This window comes from Aquarana catesbeiana, linkage group LG03 (assembly GCF_042186555.1).
Source record: "Aquarana catesbeiana isolate 2022-GZ linkage group LG03, ASM4218655v1, whole genome shotgun sequence".
Classification (NCBI taxonomy): domain Eukaryota; kingdom Metazoa; phylum Chordata; class Amphibia; order Anura; family Ranidae; genus Aquarana; species Aquarana catesbeiana.
In genome coordinates this window covers 53617922-53641475 of record NC_133326.1, presented here as the reverse complement: position 1 = coordinate 53641475, position 23554 = coordinate 53617922, and the positions used below count along the sequence as shown (strand labels likewise).

Sequence of the window (23554 nt, the reverse complement as noted above, 5' to 3'; positions counted from 1 at the left end):
TGGCACCCGGGAAACCCCGGCTGACAGTATAGATGAGTCATTAGTTGTAAGGCCCCTTACACACTGGGGCGGTTTGCAGGCGTTATTGCGCTAAAAATAGCACCTGCAAACCGAGCTAAAACTGTCGCTGCTGTTTCTCCAGTGTGAAAGCCCGAGGGCTTTCACACTGAAGCAGTGCACTGGCAGGAGAGAAAAAAAACTCCTGCAAACAGCATCTTTGGAGCGGTATAGGAGCGGTGTATTCACCGCTCCTGCCCATTGAAATCAATGGGGCAGCGCAGCTATACTGTGGTTATATCGCCGCTGTGGCGGCGCTATGCGAGTGGTTTTAACCCTTTTTCGGCCGCCAGCGGGGGTTAAAACCGCACCGCTAGCGGCCGAATACTGCTGCTAAAACGACGGTAAAGCGGCGCTAAAAATAGCGCTGTTTTACCGCCGACGCCCCCACCACCCCAGTGTGAAAGGGGCCTTAGGGTGCCAGCAGGAGCCAGCTCCTTAACTAGCAATGACTCGTCCCTGCTGGCTGACAGCAGGGATGAGTCACGGTTGTTTTGCTGGTTGGCAGATGCAAAAATTGATGTAACAACAGATGTAAAAATGGACGTCATCTGTTTAAACGGAGCAGCAGGGAGACTTATTTGATTTGAAAAACGGACCTAAACAGAAACGGATGTAAACAGATGCTCATCCATTTGCATCTGTAAGCCCATAGAGAGCTTTTCGTTTTTCATCCAAAAACGGATGGATGAAATAGACAAATGTAACATTCATGTGAAAGGGGCATACGTGTTGCATCACTCTTCTTGTTGAGACTAATGAAAATGTGGCAATGGGATCCTCTGATGTCAGTGTCAGACAAGCTTATGAAAATGTTCTCCAAAGCGACTAACGGCTTTTTCAGTCCTTTTTTAATCGAGGACAATGTAAACAGCCAAAATGCCACATATTAAATGAGGATAACAAAATTTTTACGTATTGCAGATTACCTGTTCTCAGATGAGCTGGCTGTATTTTTTTTTTTCTGGCTTTCTTTTTATTTTCCTTTTCACCTAAACTGCAGGTAAACATGCAAATAACACTTTCTGTCTCTGGGTGGCTACACTCTCTCTGCTTTATCTCCACTATATCTAAGCAGGGAACCATGGTTGCCATCCAGGCTGGACTTTGAACATGTCTGCCTTTGTTTACCTAATTACAAGGGGTATCAGGAGATTAGTTTACATTAATTGTTTTATGCTTCCAGATCAGAGCACAGGAAGTGAAAAGAACAATGCATTTCTGAAAATATTAACAAATGTTTTCTGTACTTCCTAAAATGTTCTTTGTCTGAAAAAAGGAAACTGATGCAGCCACTGCATCTAAAGCCTGGTAAGCTGCAATAGATTAAATTTCTGTTTTTGGATTTAGTTGTCCTCTAACCAAGAAGCACAACGTAATTTTAGTTTTGACACATACTGTATGTTATTTTATAGCAAACCTAAAGTCTTTAAGAAACATGCACATTCCCATGAGGCTCCATAATATAGTCAGTATGCAAAGGATGGTTCAGAGAAAATCTAATATTGTGACTAAATGTAAAAAATTGGATTTAAACACTACCTGGTAAAAAAAAAACAAAAAAAAAAACAGTCTAGGCTGCTTCCTGCCTCTCAGGTGCATCTTGGAATACTGTAATCAGACTACCTCTTTTTAGACGTAACTTCTTTAATGCAGTTCTGCGCAGTTATATAATATGGACAGCTGACATAAAGTTTTCACTGGATGTTAGAGACCTAGGCAGAACATGTTGCCTTCCCCACTCTATTAGCTCTCTTCTCTTTCCTTTCCTTTTAGTCCCCCATTCTATTATCCCATTTCAGCTCCCTAAGGAAGACACCATCCCAAACCGTTGGCTGTATCTGCTAAATTCAAAATTCCCAACCCTTTTATTAGGACAAAAAACAGATGGCACTGGTGGGAGAGGATCACTGCTTGATTTGCTTAGAGTTTTCTCTAAGTGCAACCAATAAGGACTGGCTAAAATTACAGTATTTTAACTACATGTCTGGTTATGCAGAACTGCAATATTGTACTTGTCATGTCCTGGGTATGTTTATCAGTTTGTTTTATTGATTCTCAGTTAATTATGTGACTCTATACCTGTATCTTTGCCTTAGTGCTAAATAAAAAAAAAAAACAAAAGGCTGAAAAATTTTATGCAAAGAGAAGGTAAATATTTTTGGTGCTGTAGAAGAGGCTATTACTTTTGCAGTAAAAGTTGTTTGTGCATCTAATTCTGAACGCAATTCCTGTTTGCAAGCAGCTGCGCGTTTGCTGTGCAAATAGCTTTACTTTGACTTTCTGACAAAGATCTCTCACTGCCTCTTAGTTATCAGAAACCAGAAACAGCATTATCAAGCACAACACTGTAGGGCATTTAACAGTAAATTCCATATTTATTATTCTCAGCAGAAAGCTGCCTCTTCAAATATACATGTGGGTTACCCATATAAAGCATTACAGAGTATAATGAGGGATAACTTGATGAACCCCATTAAAAATATAAAGATTTTCAGTCATGCCATCCACTGCTACACTTTATTGCTGATTTGAAGTGATCCTGTTACTAGTGAAAAAGAAACTAGTGTTCCTCTACAGGGTACACAAACCCTGTAGAGGAAGAAGCTATACTTACTTGTCTGGAGGGTAGCAACTCCAATTTTTACTTTGTGAAGATTTATGGTTTCTATCCACCCGTCCCTACATCAATGAACTCCAGTGTTCATTTGAAGGCAATCTCTGTTTATGCTTTATTTTATTATATGGTCAGTTTGGATTGTCCAGAGTTGTGAAAAGTTTACTTTCAGGTAACTAAATCACCTTTAAAATATAGCTGCAAATGTGGTCCATACTGATTTTCTGACTGCCAATTAACATTCTTTTATATCTGGCACATTATGCTTAGTAGCACGTGGAGATGTGAGTTATCCAAACAACACAAGACCAAGAAATTCAAAATGTTGTTGCTTGACTTACAGGTCACTTAGTAAAAATAATAAATGCATAATTGTGTTGCCATGACTATTAGTATTGACGTCATAATAATATGGATTTAGATTTTTAAACCATGTGTTGTTAAAGCCCCCCCCCCTCCCATTGATATGTAAATAAACCAAGTGGATAGGGTTGGGAGCTGAGCAGGGGACAGGAAGTTGGTGTATACAGGAAGTTGATGGGAGGGGCTTGGGGTATTTGGAAATAAGCATGTGGAGAGACAAAGGGAGTTGTGTTTTTGAAGGAGAAGGGGCAAGACATGGCTGCCAAAAGCTGGAGAGTTTGGAGACATTTTGAGTTTGGACTTTGACCAAGGAACCATGAAAGACATTACATCTTGAACCCTAAGTTGAGTAACTGTTTAGTTTACTTAATGCGTACATTTTGTACATGCTTATATTTTGCTAAAAAAGATAATTGGCTTGTGCATGTTTTAGGCATATTTTTGTAAGCTATGAGTTGTGTTGTACTGTGTATCCTACACTTATATGTGCAGCTTTTCTGTTTAATAAAGCATGGATACACTACAGAAGTCCAAGCTTCCTTGGTTTTACTGCAAGAACCTTAATAGATATACACAAAGCAAAACATTGGGGGCTTGTCCGGGATTTGTGCTAAAAGCTCAACTGATGCAGACCTGTTTTCTGAGGTGTGTTTTGTAGCTTGTGCTGAAGAAAAAGGCTGCGTACACGGTTTAGGAAAAGTAAGGCTGCAAAGCTTTCGGGTGTCCAGGAGGACTTGAAGGCGTGTACCCTTCCTACCTGGGCCAGAGATAGTCAGTGGATGTCTGTTGCAAAGGAGCTGGCTAGATATGCTTCTCCTTTGAACAGAGCTTGGGGGTATGAAGTCTCTTATCTATCCTCAGATTTTGGTTTAAAAATTTTGGGTTCATTAAGGGAGAGATGCGGGCAGTTTGTGTTTGGTTTTCACTTCCTGCATGCTCAACATATTAAATATGAAAAGAGGGAAAAGGCAGAATTAGAAAGATTTACTGAAGGAGCAGCTTGCAGTGGCATCCAAGTGTTTAGAAGAAACTGCAAGCAAGGCAAAAGTATTAGAAAGTAGGGTAATCAAAGTTAAACTTGCAGTGGCTTCAAAGTGTGTTCAAACCCCTGTAGGCAGAGCTGAAGATTTGAATAAGAGGTGTGCAGCCCTCATAAACAAGTCTAATGATGCCCTAACAAAGGCCCTAAGCCTGTAAGGAAGAGTAGGACGTGTGCCACTGTTACCTCCCATAAACGGGAAGCTGGAAATTCGATCAGCTCAAAAAGAGATGGCCGAGTTGAGTCAGATGAAAGTAAGGCAAGGCCCATGGTCTCTAGGAGACACATGTGGTGTGATTTACTTAAGGTGGGGGTCCCTATAGAGCAGTGGTTCTCAACCTGTGGGTCGGGACCCCCTTGGGGGTCAAATGATGATTTGCCAGGGGTCACCGAATTCTGGGCTGTTCTGAAGCCCGCATCGCTCTCCCAGCTTTTGCGGCCACCCAGCAGGACTGTCCCTGGACCATGTGGCTGCCCACTCAGCCTCTTTGCAGCCGCCCATTCAGTTTATGCATGGCTGGGGGGCAGAGACTAGACGTCAGCTGACTGGTGAGGAGAGGAATGTGAAGTGGGAGGGGCTGGAGGAGACCCCATCTCCTGATTTGGGCATAGGTGTCACTGCTAGGAGACACCAAAGAGCTGGAGACACAGCGAGTAACACTACCTGTGATTATAGTTGCCATTAAAAGTCCCCACTACAGTTCTCAGATCAGCAGATGACCTTGATCAAGTGCACCCATGTTGGCTGATCAGAACTCCCACCAGCTCTGCCACTGATCCCATCCCCCCACCAGCTCTGCCACTGATCCCAACTACCTGCCAGCACTGCCACTGTTCCTATTCCTCCCACCAAGGAGTAAGTGAAGGAATAAAAATAGAGCATAAATGGAAGGGAGAGGAAAAGAGGGGGGGGGGGGACAAAGAAAAGAGGAGAGAAAGAATAAGAGAAAGAACAAGAAAGAATGCTAGATAGAGGGATGGGAAAAAAAAAGAAATTGGGATAGAGAGAGATAAAAAGGAAAGAAAGGAGAAGAGAAAGAGTGGTACATCCTAAAGGGGTTTTAATACTGTATGAGTGGAAGGGACTCAGAGCGCTAAATGTCCCTGGGTTAGGGGTGCAAATTACTTGCCTTGGGTGCTGACAAGCCACGCTATGAATATAATTTTACTGTTAGGGGTCCCCACAACTTGGGCAATTTTATCAGGGGGTCACTGCAATAGAAAGGTTGAGAACCACCGCTATAGAGGAAATGGATGGGATTACTACTCCAGCATTGCTTAAGAAGTGGAAGCAAGTGGTTGGGAATGGTAGATTCAGTCACTTTAAGTGTTTCTGTTGCCATAAAATAGGGCATTTTGCTAGAATGTGCCATGCTGTAAAGACTGGACAACAGCAGGCCTGTGTTTCCGGGACAGCAAGGAGAGACATGCAAGTTTATTCATTTCGTTGGAATTCAATGCCTTTCTCGAAAGTGTTTCAAGGCAACAGTGGACACCCTACAATGGTTTCACAGTTAGAACTGGGGAGATAGAGAAATGTGAGCAGTGAGCTATGTTTTTGGCACAGTTGGAAGGAACATATAATCTTTATAAATTATCATATAAACTTTCATCATCTGGACTTTGTTTCCACAGACTGCCAAGGGCATTGCTAACCCTGCTCTAAGGATTGTTGGAACTTTCCAGGGACTTAGTCTGACCACCGGGACGTTACGGGGTCAAAAAAAAAAAATTTTTCTCCAGTTTACAATACAGGGTTTTTTTTCGCCCTTTTCTGGACAAAATGCTTTAAAAAGTTGACGTTTTCTATACTATGCTATAAAGTCAAGAGTTGGTATGTTTTGCCATGACTAGTATTGACTTTATAATAATATGGAGTTAGATTTTTAAACCATGTATTGTTACAGGCTAAGGCCCCCCTCCATTAATCTGTAAATAAACCAGTTAGATAGGTTTTGGAGCCGAGCAGAGGACAGGAAATTGGTGTATACAGGAAGTTGGTGGGAGGGGCGTGGGGTCTTTGGAAACAAGCATGTGGAGAGACAAAGGGAGTTGTGTTTTGGAAGGAGAAAGAGCAAGACATGGCTGCCAGAAGCTGGAGAGTTTGGAGACGTTTTGAGTATGGACTTTGACCAAGGAAACATGAAGGACATTACATCTTGAACCCTAAGTTGAGTAACGGTTTAGTTTACTTAATGCGTACATATTGTACATGCTTATATTTTGCTGGAAAGGATAATGGCTTGTGCATGTTGTAGGCATATTTTTGTAAGCTATGAGTTGTGTTGTATTGTGAATCCTACAGTTGTATGTGCAGCTTTTCTTTTTAGTAGAGCATTGATACACTACAGAAGTCTAAGCTTCCTTGGTTTTACCACAAGAACCTTAATAGATATACACAAAGCAAAACAATAATTATTCAACGAAGCGAGGAGAACACGCTATACATTGACAAACTGCACTGGCAATCAGAAACATCACCAACATTTAAAAAGACAGGCAAATTAACAGGTTAGTTGCTAAACGTCACAAAAGTCTAGCCTGCAAAACTGAAATTATTTGAATCAGCACTTTTAAAAAAAAATCTCAAATAACTGTACAGTACATTGTGAGTTTTATAAAGCTGGAATTTAGCAAGATGCCATTTGGAATCCACTTGCCTACCCCCGAGCACTGGAAAATTGTAGGATGGGGATGTAAGGAGTTCTATTTCACCTAATTTCCAACATCTGAGAAAGTTTACATTTTGGGATGACTCATACCAGAATAGAACAGAGATGTGGTGCGCATTCCCGTGAGTTCCCCTTCAGTGCAATTTTCTGCCCATTCATATGAATTGGCTGAAATTGCACCAGATCACACTAAAAGTAGTGAATGCACTACTTTTGAAAAGCATGCAGCACCAAATCACATGGTACTGATGTACCATGTGATCTGGTGCTTGCAAATGCACTGCATTTTGAGTTTGGGGTTCCATTAATGTATTGGCACCTGCAGCAGATTGCAAAGGCAGTGTGTTGGAAGGCACCTTACTCGCACAGCATTCTGATGTGAACAGGCCCATAAAAGAAAGTCAATGGATACCTTCTACCTACAATGAAAATGTAAATATAAATCGTGATCCATAAAAGTGAGGCAATCATGAAGAAGCCACTGGCTTGGCTTTTGAAACTTTGCAAGTGCTTTTAAAATGTAACTATTATTAAATGCTAAAGGAAAAAATGCAAGTCATCAGAAAAAGATTTTGTTCAGTAAAATAAGTAAATGCTTTTGTTGGCGGAAAAAAGGTAAATGCTATCTTGGTGAACTACCAAGGCTACCTGGGAGGGTGGGCAACAAAGTCGTAATACAGATCAAAATTGAGAGCATGAAGTGAAGAGGAAGCAGAGTGCGAAACTCCAATATAAAGCCCCAAGAAAGGCCACGCTGGACCCAGGCATCTGTAATTTCCTGGGAAAAAAAAAAAAGGCCAACATATGCCCCCCCCAATCTGACAAGTGGGAGCTCCTACCACTGGAGAGAGGGCTTGGAGCTGGATTTGGCTGGCATGGAGAGTCAGGACTTTAAACCAAAGTTTTTTCCAGACTTGCACTTGGAGCTGGAGGCCTGAGGGGATAAGAAGAACTTTTCCTATGCTCAGGAGTAGGTCTACCTGCAGAAGCACAAGTCTTCTTTTTCTGGGGAAGGAGTGTGCATTTACCCCCTGTGATCTCCTTGATGTGCTTATCCAAGGGGTAATCAAATACATGTTCTCCCTCAAAGTGCAGATGCTTGAGGTGCTTCTAATATCGATGGACGGCTGACCAACATTTAAGTCAAAAAGTCTTATGGATAGAGGGATCTTCATTGGATATCTGGCGAAGTGTTTCTGCCAAGCTGTTCATGCAGTAGCATAAGGTCACAGGTACATGTACAAACTCCAATTGGTGGAAAACAGAGGGATCTGTCAAGATCGTGTCATGTGCTTAGCCATGGTAGCAACTGCAGGCTGCATTGCGGTGTCTACTAAGAAAGGAAGGGTCCTGAATAGGGTCTCTAACCATTTATTCACTGAATTCTTCACACAGGATTTTTTTCCTCAGGGACAGTTAGCATCTTGGTAAAACAAAAGATGACAGGGTCCACTACAGGGACAGGGGGGTCATGTTCACATGAAGCTCTCCTTGATATTGCTGAGCAAAACATTTTAACGGAGCAAATCATTTTTAAGGGTGAGGTCAGTCACCATACAGGACAGGGCCTAAGAGCAAGTTGACTGGGAAGGTCAATTGGACAACTGTAGAGACCCAATGCAGAAGACTTTAGGGTGAGCAGATTCAGGATGCTCCAAATCTAAACAAGAGCACAGAGCATCAATAGGGGTAGCAATCATATATAAGTTTGGATAAAATTTCAGCCAAAGATGACTCATTTAAAATCTCAGAAAGAGAGGGGGATCTTTACCATCTACCTCCTCCTCAGGCTGTGTGTCTACAGCCAATGCAAAGTCAGAGAAATCCAGAAGTGGAGAATGACCCGTTATCCACAGCCTCCAAAAGGGCTAAAATTAAGTCTAGGAAATCAGACATTGTAGCAGAAGTTTCTGTGCCAGATATAGGAGGAAGGCTGTGCAACTAAGAAATTTATTTTTTTAAATGCGAGCTGGACTTGTTATCAGCTGTATAATAGAGCTCAAACTAGGTGAGGGTAAGGACATAAGGAACAAGTCAGCTGTGTTACAGTACTGATGCACTCACAAGGAGCACACTGATAGAAGAAGAAAGCAGAATGAAAGAAGGATGAGCTCATTCGTCTACTGCTTTTCATTTCACTGGTCAATCAGTGCTCCGGCCCCCATGTGCTCTTTGCACATAAAACAGCTCCCATATGTACTTGATTGGTGTATTTAGCCGTTTGCCTGGAATTCAGCCTTGGGCTGTCCAATCGGGTGGGGCTGTCCAATCAGGTCTGCCTGTCAGTTTTTCAAGTGGACCAGATAGGACCCTGCATTGTCGCCTACGGAGCGGTGGATGGCAGCGGACACATGTCCACTGACATGCGCTGCCATCCAATCCGGTCTACCAAAAACAGACGGATGGTGGTCCTATTTTCCATTCATCCGGCAGATCAGATGGAAACGGACAGGCCATCAGTTTCCATCCGATTTCCCCTTAGGGGAGAGCGGGACTGTGTCCGCTCTGCATAGCGGAGCGGATACGGAACTGTCATCCGTCTGCTCAGCCGGAATCAGCGGAGAGACACCCTGCTGAGAAAGCGGATTCCGCTTGGTGGAGGCGCCCATGTGAAAGTGGCCTTATTCCTTTAAATCTTGTCCTCCTTCAAGTATAAAGTAAAATCTACTAGGAGTTCCCTACAAAAGTTAGTAAACTTAAATGATAAATTTCTACAGTATATAGAACTACACCAATATAAGTATTGAGCACCAGTATAAGTAATGAGTGTGTATATATATATATATATATATATATATATATATATATATATATATATATATATATATGTATATATGAGTGTGTGGTAGTTGTGGGCAATTCACACACTGTTTTTAGGCACTTATTTGCATACCAGCTTGCAAGACTTTCTATATCATCTTAATGTAGAACTACACCACTTGCAAATGTCTATGGGCGTTCAACCACTTGTCGCCTGCCCACCGTCAAATGACGGAGGGATGCTGCGGCTCTCGTTCTGGGTGGATGTCATTAAACGGCGCACCCGAACAGCCGCTCCCGAGCGCCGATCGCAGTCGGCTGACGCAGCTCTTTAATCATGTGATTGTCTGTGTCCAATCACAGCCGGTCACATGTAAACAAGTAAGTGCTGGTAATCGGCGCTCCTCGCCTCACACTGACAGAGTGTGTGGCGAGGAGAGCCGATCAGTGAGTGACATATCCTCACAGGGGACAGTAAAAGATGATGTAATCAGGGCACTGATCATCAGTGCTCTGATTACATTAGAGCGCCAGAAGTGCCAGCCACCAGTGCCCACCAGACCCTGCAATCAGTGCCCATTAGTGATGCCAGCCAGTGCTGGCTTTCAGTGCTGCCCATCAATGCCCATCAGTGCCACCCATCAATGCCCATCAGTGCCGCCTATCCATGCCACCTACCATTGGCCACCAGTGCCAGCTATCAGTGTCACCTATCGGTGCCTACCAGTGCAGATAATTAGTGCCTCCTCATCAGTGCCACCTAATCAGGGCCCATAAGTGCCGCCTCATCAGTGCCCATCAATGCCGCCTATCAGTGCTGCCCATCAATGCCCATCAGTGCCGCCTATCCATGCCACCTATCATTGCCCACCAGTGCCAGCTATCAGTGCCTGTTAGTGCCCACCAGTACCACCTATCAGTGCCCACCAGTGCAGATAATTAGTGCCTCATCAGTGCCACCTAATCAGTGCAGCCTATCAGTGCCAATCAGTGTAGCCTATCAGTGCCGCCTCATCAGCATACATCAGTGAAGGAGAAAAATTACTATTTTATAAAATTTACTGACAGAAACGAAGAAAAACTTATTTTTTTTCTAAATTTTCTTTCTTTTTTTTTTTATAAAAAACCCAGCAGTGATTAAATACCATCAAAAGAAAGCTCTATTTGTGTGAAGAAAATTATAAAAATTTGGTTACAGTGTAGCATGACCATGCAATTGTCATTCAAAGTACGACAGCGCTGAAAGCTGAAAAATGGCCTGGGCAGGAAGGGGGTGAAAGTGCCTTGTAGGTAAGTGGTTAAACAATATATCAAAACAAAAACATAAATCTTAGGCGGGATAATTTTCTATATCATATTATATTTCAGTTCAGTGATGGAAGAATACTGTGGTAAGATTCCTTTAGCCAGAATGGTTGATAACTTAGAATAAAAGATCACAACAATCCACCATGTTGCGAATCTGGCATTTTTAATTTTCAAAAATCATACTCCCCATCAGCCAACACAATGCACGCTAATTATAAAATACAGTAGCCCTCTGGGTGCCAGAACATGCTGGCAGTATGAGAATTTACATTTGTGCGTCTGCTATATGTGACAAAATTGCATTGCTGAAAATTCATGAAAGGCTTTTTCTGTATCCGATAATATATTATAATGCCATTCCAAATGTCTACATTTTTACAAAATATGCAAGCATTTACATAAATATTTGTAAATGATACAGGTAGCTCTGTAACACAAACGTAACGCAGGTATTTTGGCCTTCCTGGTGCCTTACTTAACCAATACATACATGTTGGTTTAGCGGGATTAGTATTGCCACCTGGTTTGGTTACTGCAACATACATAGGGTCCTAATGTTATTGTTAAGTATTTCCCATAACATATGTCCTGTATCTTCCCCATTTTTTAGAAGTGTTTCATGTGCAGTGAGATGCAGAACTGAGTGCAAATACTTTAAGTATCATACAACTATTAGGTGCCATCAGGTGAGTAACACAAGTAGTGGATTCTTTAAAGAACGTGAACTGACGCATGCTGGTCATAACAAATCTTTAAGTAGAGTGACTGTGTACATTAAAGAAAAATATTGTTCATAGAACAGAGAGTCCATATTTTTTCACCAAATGACAGTACAATATTTTCATTTATATTTCCATTTGAACAAATGAAATATCTCTGTGTGATCAGATAACTGTTTATCAATTATCCTAACAGAATTATTACAAAGAATCAGTCATTATTTTGACAATTAAACGTTACATGCAAGAGCCCCTTATTGCCCAAAAGTTTAGGATTTAAATACAATAAAGAGTTGGGATACAAAGTGCACCTGGCTTTGAACACACGTACCGTCTTTGTAAGTCAAGCTGCCAGCGGCGCTGATTTTTTTGCGATGGCTGCGTGCGTAGTCCTGTAGATTTGGAGCGCTGGAGGAGCCTCCCAGCACTGTGGTGCTGAACAGACCAGTGCACTGTGATCCTGAAAGGTGGGGATCGGGGATTAGTATGCACACAGATCTACAACATGCCATTAAAGACCAATCACCTGGGTTAATGACAGCCATCATTCCATCAGCAGTAGCGTCAGTTCTTATCTGCAAGTGCTAAACATTGGCATCATCGAGTTGATTTAGTTCAGTTTTAATGGAAGAGCACAGCACACCAGGAATCCTCAAAATTATTCCACAGTATCAGCAACATAATAAAACATATGGCTTTAAGTAAAGGTTCATCACTAGAAGGCATGGATAGGTAAATTAAAAGATTAACGTTAAATTAAAAACTAAGAGGACATGACCAGTCATAAAATGGTCTAAATAGGACACTGTTCTCTTCCCATACAGCTACATTTTCATGATAGAGCAGTCATTCTCTATAACAAAAGATAAATAAAATAAAAGAAATGATTATTATGATTTCTAATTGTAAATATAGACTTAGTGCTACCATATTTGATAAAGCTGACTTGAAATCGTAGCCAGTCTATTATATTTCTGGCTCATTGGTCTGCTTGACTACTGGAGCTCTCAGCTTCTTCATCCATATAACCAAGGGGCATGAACATGACGGTGATATAAGTTTTGGGTGAACTGAGCCTTTAAAGAAGCCAACCAATCATTTGCTTATGGAAATGTACATTTGTGCTTTCGCATATTTCACAAATGTATCAAGGAAAGAAACATGCACATAGAATATGAGTAATTAGCGAAGTGTTAACTCATTTTAGATATCTGCATGCAAATCACAAGCTTTCATAATATTATTTAGAGAATTAGGATCAACTGATGCAGTCATAGACTGTTCCATGAATGTGAACATGAGCTCCATTTTAAAAACTTTTTAAAATTGCTGTTGAAAAAATAAAAGCCTGACTTTTAACTTTAGTTGCCTAAAAAGCTTTCTTTGTCTGATTTATTCTCACTTTGTTACTGGGGTTTGATCCCCCTGGCCTTATAGATATGTCCTGTCAACTTTCATTTCAATAGCCAATGAAATGTCCTCAGTGGTCAGTAAGGGAAAACTCATTGGACAGTAGAATGGTGGTTGCCAGAGATTAACTACAAAGTTAGAGAATGTCAAGCTTCAGTAAAATGTAACATACATATTCATTCCCCTACAGAACAGTATTGTTTTGATGTTATCTGGGCAGGAATCAATTCTTATAAAAAATGTTTTAAAAAGTTTGTGCTTGGAAAGCATCGGTGTCATCCCTTGAATTTAGAAAACAGTGTGACCTTTCACATGTCTAATTAAAGCTGTTCTTCAGTGGTTCTTTAAAAAACAAAGTCAGCAGCTACAAATACTGTAGCTTCTGACTTAATAGGACATTTACCTGTACAGGGATCCAGCACTGTCCTCACTTGAGCCGGCTTTTCAGCCGTCTTGGTGTACAGGATCCAGCATGTTCACTTTGGAAAGCTGTCTGTGACTGCTGGTGGATTCACAGTCGGCTTCCCACTGAGCATAGGTGAACTGCGTAGGATTTTGTGAATGGCCCCACAGCTTTCTGGGACTTGTGACAAGTCCCAGAAGGCTATGAGAGAAGGAATGGGGGGGGGGGATTTCTGTTCGGATCGCCGCAGTAATTTGACCAAATGTGGGAGCAAGTACCTGTCAAAACCAGTTACCCGCTCCCCTCAAAAATAAAAAACAAAGTGCCAAAACCTAGAGAGGAGGTTAGGGAGGAGGCAGACAAGCGGAACTTTCCCTTTTCGGTAATGTTCCGGTTTAAGATAGTACTGAAGATTGTAAGTTCCTGATCAGATCATGTATGATGCATCAGTCATGAGGAGCACATTATAAGAGACCATTTGTATTTTTCACAGATTCAAACATAGGAAAGAAGGAATTGCCAAAAAAAAAAAAAGAAAAAGGCAAAAATGTACCCTCTCTGTAACATAAGACATGATAGAGTTTTAAAGATTCCTCTGGGTATGTATGTGATATTGTGTAACAAATATTTTTATTAGGCCAATCTTTTTGAATCAGCTAACATTTTTAGATATAATAAAAGCTTATGTAGCAGATGTGTACCTATGAAGATAAGTTAGTTGTATGTGTAGTGAAGTACACAAGTGCGATGAAACAGCAAATGGCAGACCACAATACAGGATACAGGAGGTAAAGAAGGATGAAGCCCAAAATGAAGGAAAAACTAAACAAAAATGAGATGAGTAGTTCTATATGGGGCCTTCCAAAAACAAAACCCAGGGGTGGAAAGCGGCATTTTTGGAACATGAAAGAAAGATGTTAGCTGGCGTAATAATAAAATCAAGCAACGGTAAATACAAAATGACAGACAAGTGATTTTCAGAGCCCCTACAAACCCCTTTATATTTTATGAAGTGGTGCACCATCATGCTTGATCAAGTCACCAAAAACAAAGCGTGGAAAGCTTGCAAGGAACGGATGTATCACAAGTACGCGCAAAATTGAATACTGGCAAATGAAATGTAAAACGAAAAACATCCTAGGGAAAAACTACACTCCACTAGATATGACATGCCATAACTAAAATTACATCCTCAGAAGCAATAAAACTATAAGTGAAAAGGATCTACTGATGAAGAAAATATATATTCAATGGCAGGAACCCTCTTAACAATTATGTGTCTTTTATCTGGCACATTACAGAGGGACTATAGTCTTTTTAATGACATTTAGCTATTAATTTAAGAGACCATTATGTAAATAATTTTATGAAAGTGTTTGAACCCCTAGGTGCCGAGCGCACGCAAGTATGCAGCCTCTCGGCATGCGGGCGCATATTTATGAGCAATAGCGCTGATAGAGCTGTGCTGAGAGCGTGCGCCGCCTGGCACAGTTACCGGCGGCTAACGGAAAGCTAAATGGACAGCCAATTATGGTGGTCACATGACCATAAATCCTGCCCCGGCATTCTAAACCCCTTAAAGGGCCGTCTCTAAGGGGTTAATGTAAAAACAGTGTTTCTATTTAGTTTTAAATAATATATGTACACAAGAAATGTATATTTGATCACTGAATAAATTGCTAATATTGCAGGCAAGATCTGTTTAAGAATTTCACAAAACATCTAAAAATGCTCCTGGTAGTCAAGTGACTCTTGTCACTGGGATGGGGGACGCATGGCTGTATGTAGGAAAAGTAGGCATCTAGAGGTAGCATTCCAAATATTCCTGGCATGGCTGATTCTCGGGTGCAGACATGCAAAGCTTTGCCCCTTTGATAGTTTGCCTGTCAGAAGAGGGAGGTTCCTACAGGTAAGTGCAGACAGCTCTATGTGCTTGTACTCTATGCCCCCCTCCTTCCTCCCAGTGACTCTCGGAGTACATTTAAAGATTTTTCCTTTTACCTTACTAAATAGAGTTACTTTACAAAAAAAAAAAAAAAAAACATGAAATTTGATAATGATGACATGATGACATGTGTCCTATTCAAGCTGTAGCGCTAGTGATCTGTTTTTCTCCAAACCGACAACCTGATACCTTTCTTTGCTATATATTTCTTATTGCTTTAACCTTTTTTGAAAATAATTGTTCACTGCTAACAATTGGCTTATGGCTACTATACTACACTGAAAACACATTCAGCTAAAACTACTCATTTAGATTTTGTGGAGTTTGAAGTCCTCTCTTCTTTGTTACTGTTAAATGTGTTGGTATTAAAGAATTACCCAATTAATTCAACGATAAAGGCACAAACTCCTGGATGATATATCAGTGGGGAGAGGAGATCGGGAGGGTAACTTCAGAATTGCATCCAATCGGGACTACAGCTTTAAGGCTACATGCACACTGGACATCCCTAAATCCCTTTCTCCTGTGCAGCAAAAAAAGCTGGATTCTGATAAATGTGCGTACCGTGTTTGGCGGTATTTTTCCACATTTAGCAGCATCCAGGGATCAGGCATTAATTAATTTAAAGCAGAACTCCGGGAACGGCAAAAAAATCCCCCATTAGTACACCCCCCTACAAAACACTAATTACATTTGTGAGATTCCTTACCAATCAAGAGAAACGTTGAATTCAATTTTCAGGAAGTCAGCTCTGCAGTTCAAAAAATGCTGCCTGTTTTCTGGTGAGGAGGAGGTGTTAGAACAGGGATTGCATGATATCCTCTCCCCTCTCTTTACACTGCCATTAAACTACATTTCCCATCATGCTTTGCATATTGCACTGAATGTGGGAGGTACACTAGGCCTGTGTACACTAAATGTGAACAAGCCCACTTCAACATAAATCACACCCCTCATTCTGCAGCCACACTGCTGAGCACAACACAGACAGTGAGGGGGGATTCTTATAACTGTAAAGCATGTCTGTGCTCTCCCCCCTCCAGCCACAGCAGGAGATAAACATATTTCCCTTACATGCTTTATGTAATCAGTACTGAACTGTATACACATCCCATAATTCTACATTATGCACACTGTATTCTGCTGTAATTCAGGATTAGAAATATTCCTCTTCATGCAGCTTTGAGATCTTTCTAATAGTAATCAGTGCTTGCATAGTATATGTGAGCACATCCCTAGCCGCACCACAGAAAGAGCCGGGCCATGCCGCTTTACATCAGTGCGCGACGCAAGAAATGTCTGCATGAGAAAAAAAAACAAAAAAAGCGCACAGTAATGGTGGAACCCTCTAATGTTTGGCAATCTCAGTCAGCTTCAATATCGCCCCAATACCGGACTTTTTGATATGTAACGTCACATATAATACATATCACATTGAAAATAAGATATATAAAATTACTGCAAACTTTGCAGGGATGGTGGAAACATCTCCTACAGATACTTAGCAGTGGCTGGTGTCAGTAAAGCAGTGGATGGTGTCCACTGCTGATCAGTACAGCCTCATCAGTACCCATATGGGTAGCCTTATCAGTGCAGATTTGCAGTGCCCATTAGTGCAGCCTCATCAGTGCCGCCTCAGTGCAGCTCATCAGTGCCGCCTCAGTGCAGCTCATCAGTGCCGCCTATCAGTGCCACCTCAGGGCAGCTTATCAAGTGCAGCTCATCAGTGCAGCTTATCAGTGCCCACCAGTACGGTCTCATCAGTGCCCACCAGTACGGTCTCATCAGTGCCCACCAGTGCGGTCTCATCAGTGCCCACCAGTGCGGTCTCATCAGTGCCCACCAGTGCGGTCTCATCAGTGCCCACCAGTGCGGTCTCATCAGTGCCCACCAGTGCGGTCTCATCAGTGCCCACCAGTGCGGTCTCATCAGTGCCCACCAGTGCGGTCTCATCAGTGCCCACCAGTGCGGTCTCATCAGTGCCCACCAGTGCGGTCTCACCAGTGCCCACCAGTGCGGTCTCACCAGTGCCCACCAGTGCGGTCTCACCAGTGCCCACCAGTGCGGTCTCACCAGTGCCCACCAGTGCGGTCTCACCAGTGCCCACCAGTGCGGTCTCACCAGTGCCCACCAGTGCGGTCTCACCAGTGCCCACCAGTGCGGTCTCACCAGTGCCCATCAGTGCGATCTCACCAGTGCCCATCAGTGCGGTCTCACCAGTGCTCATCAGTGCGGTCTCACCAGTGCCCATCAGTGCGGTCTCACCAGTGCCCATCAGTGCGGTCTCACCAGTGCCCATCAGTGCGGTCTCACCAGTGCCCATCAGTGCGGTCTCACCAGTGCCCATCAGTGCGGTCTCACCAGTGCCCATCAGTGCAGCCTCAGTGCAGCTTATCAGTGCCCACCAGTTACATCTTATCAGTGCCCATCAGTGCGGTCTCACCAGTGCCCATCAGTGCGGTCTCACCAGTGCCCATCAGTGCGGTCTCACCAGTGCCCATCAGTGCAGCCTCAGTGCAGCTTATCAGTGCCCACCAGTTACATCTTATCAGTGCCCATCAGTGCGGTCTCACCAGTACCCATCAGTGCATCCTCATAAGTGCAGCTCATCAGTGCTGCCTCAGTGCAGCTTATCAGTGCCCATCAGTATGGTCTCATCAGTGCCCATCAGTGCGGTCTCACCAGTGCAGCCTCATAAGTGAAGCTCATCAGTGCTGCCTCAGTGCAGCTTATCAGTGCCCATCAGTACGGTCTCATCAGTGCCCACCAGTTACATCTTATCAGTGCCCATCAGTGGCGCCTCATCAGTGCAGCTTCATCAGTGCAGCTTATCAGTGCAGCTTATCAGTGAAGCTTATCTATGTGGTCTCACCAGTGCAGCTTATCAATGCCCATCAGTGGCGCCTCATCAGTGCTGCCTCAGTGCAGCCTCATCAGTGCAGCTTATCAGTGCCCATCAGTGCAGTCTCACCGGTGCCCACCAGTGCAGATTATCAGTGCCCATCAGTGCAGTTTTACCAGTGCCCATCAGTGCGGTCTCACCAGTACCTATCAGTGCAGCTTATCAGTGAAGCCTTATCTGTGCTCATCAGTGAAGCCTTATCTGTGCTCATCAGTCCAGCCTTATCAGTGCTCATCAGTGCAGCTTATCAGTGCAGCTTATCAGCACAGTGTCACCAGTGCAGCTTATCAGTGCTCATCAGTGCGGTGTCACCAGTGTAGCTTATCTGGCAGGGAGGAGGGAGCAAAGGAGGAGGAGGACACCACCTCTATGGGTGGCACAGACCGGGGGCTGCGAGACAGTGAGCCAGGGCGGAAGTACAAGTCCCTTCTCGCTTTCAGAGAACTACAAGGAGGCATGTCAGACCGCTGGCTGAGGTTACTGGAGGGATAGCAGCCAGCGGTCTTACAAACAGGAAATCACCAGACAATAACGGTTTTTCAGCAAGTTCAGCAGGCTACTGCAGAGGAACTACAGAGCTCAGAAGAACATGGCTGACATAGTTGGTGAGGGTAGTAGAATAGCAGCAAGAACATGGAAAAAAGGTTTTGCCCGGAGTTCTGCTTTATTTGGGCAGAATAATAATTTATTATGGCCATTGAAATTAAAGCAATAAGCTCACCTAGCATTAACCTGTTTAGACACGTTTTCACACATTTTTTCGTGTCCAGTGTTTTTCTGGCAAAACTCTTTTCTTCTTTTCTTCGCAATTTTTCTGCGTTCAGGAGAGGAGCATTCAACTGCCCCTAAACTCTGGTAAAAGTCTGTGTGTGCATGGACACATAGGCTTTTATTGAGTTGTGTTCAGGGGCTTTGGCAAAAAAAAGTAGCGTGCAGCAGTAGCGTGCATGAGGCCTAAGTATGTTACAGCCTTTAATTAAAGCTGAACTAATGTCCCACTTAAAAATAAAAATTGCTAAGAGCAATAATTTTTTTTGTCAAGAGACATGCAAAAAAACAAAACCTTACCCAGCCAGAAACAGTATTATCGTGTGCATGAACAGGGGTTACATCATGTAACTCTAATAGCCAAAGAGGATTGCTGTAGGACCAGAAAAAAAACAGCAGGGGAGATGGCAGAAAAGTGAATGCAGCCCTGACCTGTCACCATCAGAGGGGGCCACATTGACAGGTAAGTGTGCCATAATGTGCAAAAATGCATGCTCATACATAATGGCAATTTACCTTGTTTACATTTATGGTTCTATAACTTAGGTGGCCAAAACAATACTTCTATGCCTAAGCCAACATATGGAATAACTTACCAGAAAACCATGTTACAAGAACTTAATGAATCCTCCGATGTATTAGGAGGGAACACAATAAAGATTTTCCATCATTGTCTCATAAATCATTGAACTAAGTGCATCTACTTTTACAGCTTTTTCATTGTTTTAGCATAATTCACAGTTCTGACCACTTGACCTTACTTAGAATATTTTTGTTGATGTTCCGAAATTGTAACTTGAATACAGAAGTACAAATATGCATTAATAAAACTCAATATATTTACTTGCCAATACTGTAAATTTAAAATTGCATGGACATAGTGTAATGTAACCACATTTAAAACAATTAGCAAGGAGTCCTGGACGGCCGCACACCGATACAACACCTTTATTGGCAATTTAAAATCCAACAGTCAGTCAATATGATGTGGAGGCAGACACGAATATCTATCAAGTTTCACACCGTATGTTGGTGCTTAATCATAGCTATGATTAAGCACCAACACAAGGTGTGAAATGTGTTAGCTATTCATCTCTGCCTCCACATCATATGGACTGACTGTTGGATTTTAAATTACCAATAAAGGTGTTGTATCGGTGTGCGGCCGTCCAGGACTCCTCCTTGCTACTAGATCCATTCCAGAGCCTGCACCTGTGTGCCTTGTTAGAGTGTGTGCTTCAAGGAGCGGCAATATTTTTATTTTTCACATTTAAAACAATGCCTAACCTATCAATAGTAATTTCTAACATAATTATTATTTTTTAGCCACTTTCAACTCTTAGGCATTAATTAAGAACAAAGAGTAATGATGTAAATCTACCCAGAGCAGTCAATACGATTACTATAGGTCACGTTTTTTTAATATTAATTTTTGTTTTACTGAATGCTTTATTACATAAGACTCTAGTTTTTGTCAGGCAGAAATTCCTGGAAGAGAGCAGAAGAATCAAACAATGTGAACATTTTTAAAATGTTATTGGGACCCTTCCAAAATGTATCACACATAAAAGTATATTATTTAAAATATATAAGACTTAAAGTAAAGACTGCATTGAAATTTTTTAATGGTCAATGAAAATAAAAAGACACTGGACAAAAGATTGCTTTGCCTAAGGCTGGGTCCATAAGTAAAGTTTTTACATGTTGGAAGGACAACTGTATACACTGACTGAATGTCAGCCGGTTTCTGTGGAACTGACCGATAATCAGCCCGTGTGTACTTGGCATAAAGCTGGCCCATACACTATAAGCTATTTTTTTTTTTTTTAGCCCTGCAGGCTGAACAAGGAGCATCACTAGATTCCTCTATCCAAGCCAAACAGTGTGGATGGACAAATCTCTCCTACCAGGCTACTGTACTGTGACAGCCAGCACCTGTGGCTGTGAGAATATCTAAAGAGTGAGGCTACTTTCACACTGGAGGCGCTTTACAGGCCCTATAGCGCTAAAAATAGTGCCTGCAAAGCACCTCTTCTGTCAAACCAGTGTGAAAGCCCGAGGTGCGCTGGCAGGACGCTAAAAAAAGTCCTGCAACCAGCATCTTTGAGGCGCTTTAGGAGCGGTGTATAAACCACTCCCAAAGCGCCCCTGCCCATTGAAAGCAATGGGCAGCGCTGGCAAAGCGCTGCTTTGCGGGCACTTTTTACCCTTTTTTGGCCACTAGCAGGGGTTAAAAGCGCAGCTAAAACTACGGTAGAGCGCCACTAAAAATAGCGGCACTTTACCGCCGACGCTCCAGCGCCTCAGTGTGAAAGTACCCTGACTGTTTCTGATTGGATTCAGCCAGTTAGACTGACAATTTTTCACCAGGCTCCATCCATTTTAAGAATGAGTGATGTCGAGGGGGGGAAGGATGCTAATTGGGCCATCCACAATTCGAATTTCATCCGGTTCATCAGGAACCCACAAAAATTCACTCTGCGCATGGGTCTTTAAAGAATGCAACCTTCAAACTTTAATTGCCTTGTTGCTGCAGTCCGCAGGAACATGTTACTAACTGGTACACTATAATCAGCATCAACTTCTAAAACCAGTAACTGTTGTAATACTAATGATTTCCATTTAAAAACCCTGAAAAAATGTAAAAAAAAAAAAATATATATATATACACATGGTTTAAGCTACATTGGCTTCCTAACAGAGCAAATTTCTCAAACCTATATACAACAGGTCACCTGAGATGTGTTAGCTTTATTGCTATTATCACATGTGAAGTGAATATTTAAATATAAAACATATACCTACTTGTTTACGATACCCACAATAAAATAACTGAGAAAGGGCCCAACATACCTAGACCACTTTGTTTCAATTCTGAGGTTTGCCTGGGATATGAAGTGAAGAGACGGTAGCCTCCTGACTTTGAGGATGTTTCTGAGAGTACCTGGTGAAAGAGAAAACAATTTTGACTATGATTTCATCTAAAAGTCAGGGTCAGCTAACAAAAATCACAACTGTGATTTCTGTATAAAAAAAAAAAAAAAAAAACAGGCCACTTAGAATCGCATTAGACAAGGGATCCAATAGTGTACATTTACAGAGGAGAATAAAAATAATAGGCCTTGGTGTTAAGGAGAAAGGCAGAAGCAGGTACAGAAGGAAAGAGAAGGAGGACAGGTTATCCATAACATCAATGTTAGTTTTAAGCGAAGCAAGAACTGCCAACAATTCTAAAACCTGGCCTTTCAATCCCCAGCATTATGTGTCTTAAAGATCTCTGTATCAGCAGTGCATAGTCTATGAGTGCTACCTTGGTGGACCATATGGTCCCGGCAGAATTTTTTTTTTAAAAAACCCACACAATAAATATAAAGCAAACTTCTTGCATAAAAATTATTCCATAAAGGTGGAATATGTTGCAGTTGCAAAGTTGCATGCAGTCGCTATGCCAGCTTCTGCTCCTGTCCAATCACAGAGTATTTTGTGTTATGTGAACCCATTCACAAAATGCTGCTGTAATAGTAGCACAGATGTTGAGTGGGCAGAGCTGCCGTGTGTGAGTACACTGCGTCTCTTCTGTCAGAGCTCCTGGAGTGTAGCGATAGCTGTGCTCACAGAGCTCCATAAAACTGTCAGATCTTAATTAAAGAGATACGTCCATCAGGTGGCATGCGCCTCATTTGATTTAAAGTGAATGTAAACCCGATTCATAAAATTTGAGCTGGGCACATATATCTGCAGTTTTTTTTTTTTATCTCTCTTCAAAACATTAAGTCCCGTGGCTTTCTCCTGCTCCATTCTTCTGTTATCAGCATGATAACTTCTGACAAGTTCTTTGACACGTGATAAAAGCAGCCTGAATTTTGTGTCAGGGTGGGTGCTATAAGTAGATTGGCAGAAAGCTGCTCTACTCACAGCACAGCTCTGAAAGTCTCTGCCTATCTGGAGAGGGGGTGTGTGCCTTTCCTCCAATCAGCTGTCTCCCAGTGTAATCCAACACTACACTGCTACTGTTGAATGAGGTGAGTGAAAATCTCTAACACAATGTGCACTTTCTAAACAGTATAAAAAGCTAAAGACAACAGATATACACGTAAAACTTATGTAGGGAGATTTGTTTCATCCCTGTGTATCATCTGAGGCTGTTCACTTTACTGGGTATATGTGAGGGTTTACGTCCATTTTAATTCATAATATGCCAGCACATTTTAGATTAAAGCTGAAATCCAGGAATTCAGCCAATCAGAAACCATGCAGTGCACTGCACATATTGCAATTAATGGAGAATGATTCATTTGACAGGTGGTAAGACACAGGTATTAAACATTAATGTTACTAAACACATGAACTTTTGGGCTATATATAAGTTTCAGTGTTAACGTCCCGCATGAGCCTCATATCTCCAGATGACGCTGGTTACAGAGAAACACGTTTGAAGGGGCCTCACGCTTGACGTTATTCCGCAAGTCGGCCTGACCGCCTGGACCTGCAGGTTGTTTGTAGCACATGCTGTGTAATTCCTAAACATCGTAAGTCTAACTGTATCATTTTATTAAAATCTTGGTGAAATACTACACTATGTCGATTTTCC

The 23554-nt window shown here is 42.2% G+C and overlaps 1 protein-coding gene across 14 annotated transcripts in view; it reads right to left on the bottom strand.

Moving 5' to 3' along the window:
• PPIP5K1 (diphosphoinositol pentakisphosphate kinase 1) overlaps positions 1-23554 on the bottom strand; it is a 306207-nt gene that overhangs the window by 73341 nt on the left and 209312 nt on the right. For 9 of the 14 annotated variants that reach the window (XM_073618536.1, XM_073618533.1, XM_073618535.1 and 6 more), the window contains 2 exons: positions 21817-21907; positions 11867-11995 (listed from right to left, as the gene is read on the bottom strand). In XM_073618536.1, coding sequence (XP_073474637.1) covers positions 11867-11995; positions 21817-21907 — 220 coding nt within the window. The remainder of the gene's footprint in view (positions 1-11866; positions 11996-21816; positions 21908-23554) is intronic. The other 5 variants (XM_073618538.1, XM_073618543.1, XM_073618542.1 and 2 more) reach the window with 1 other exon arrangement.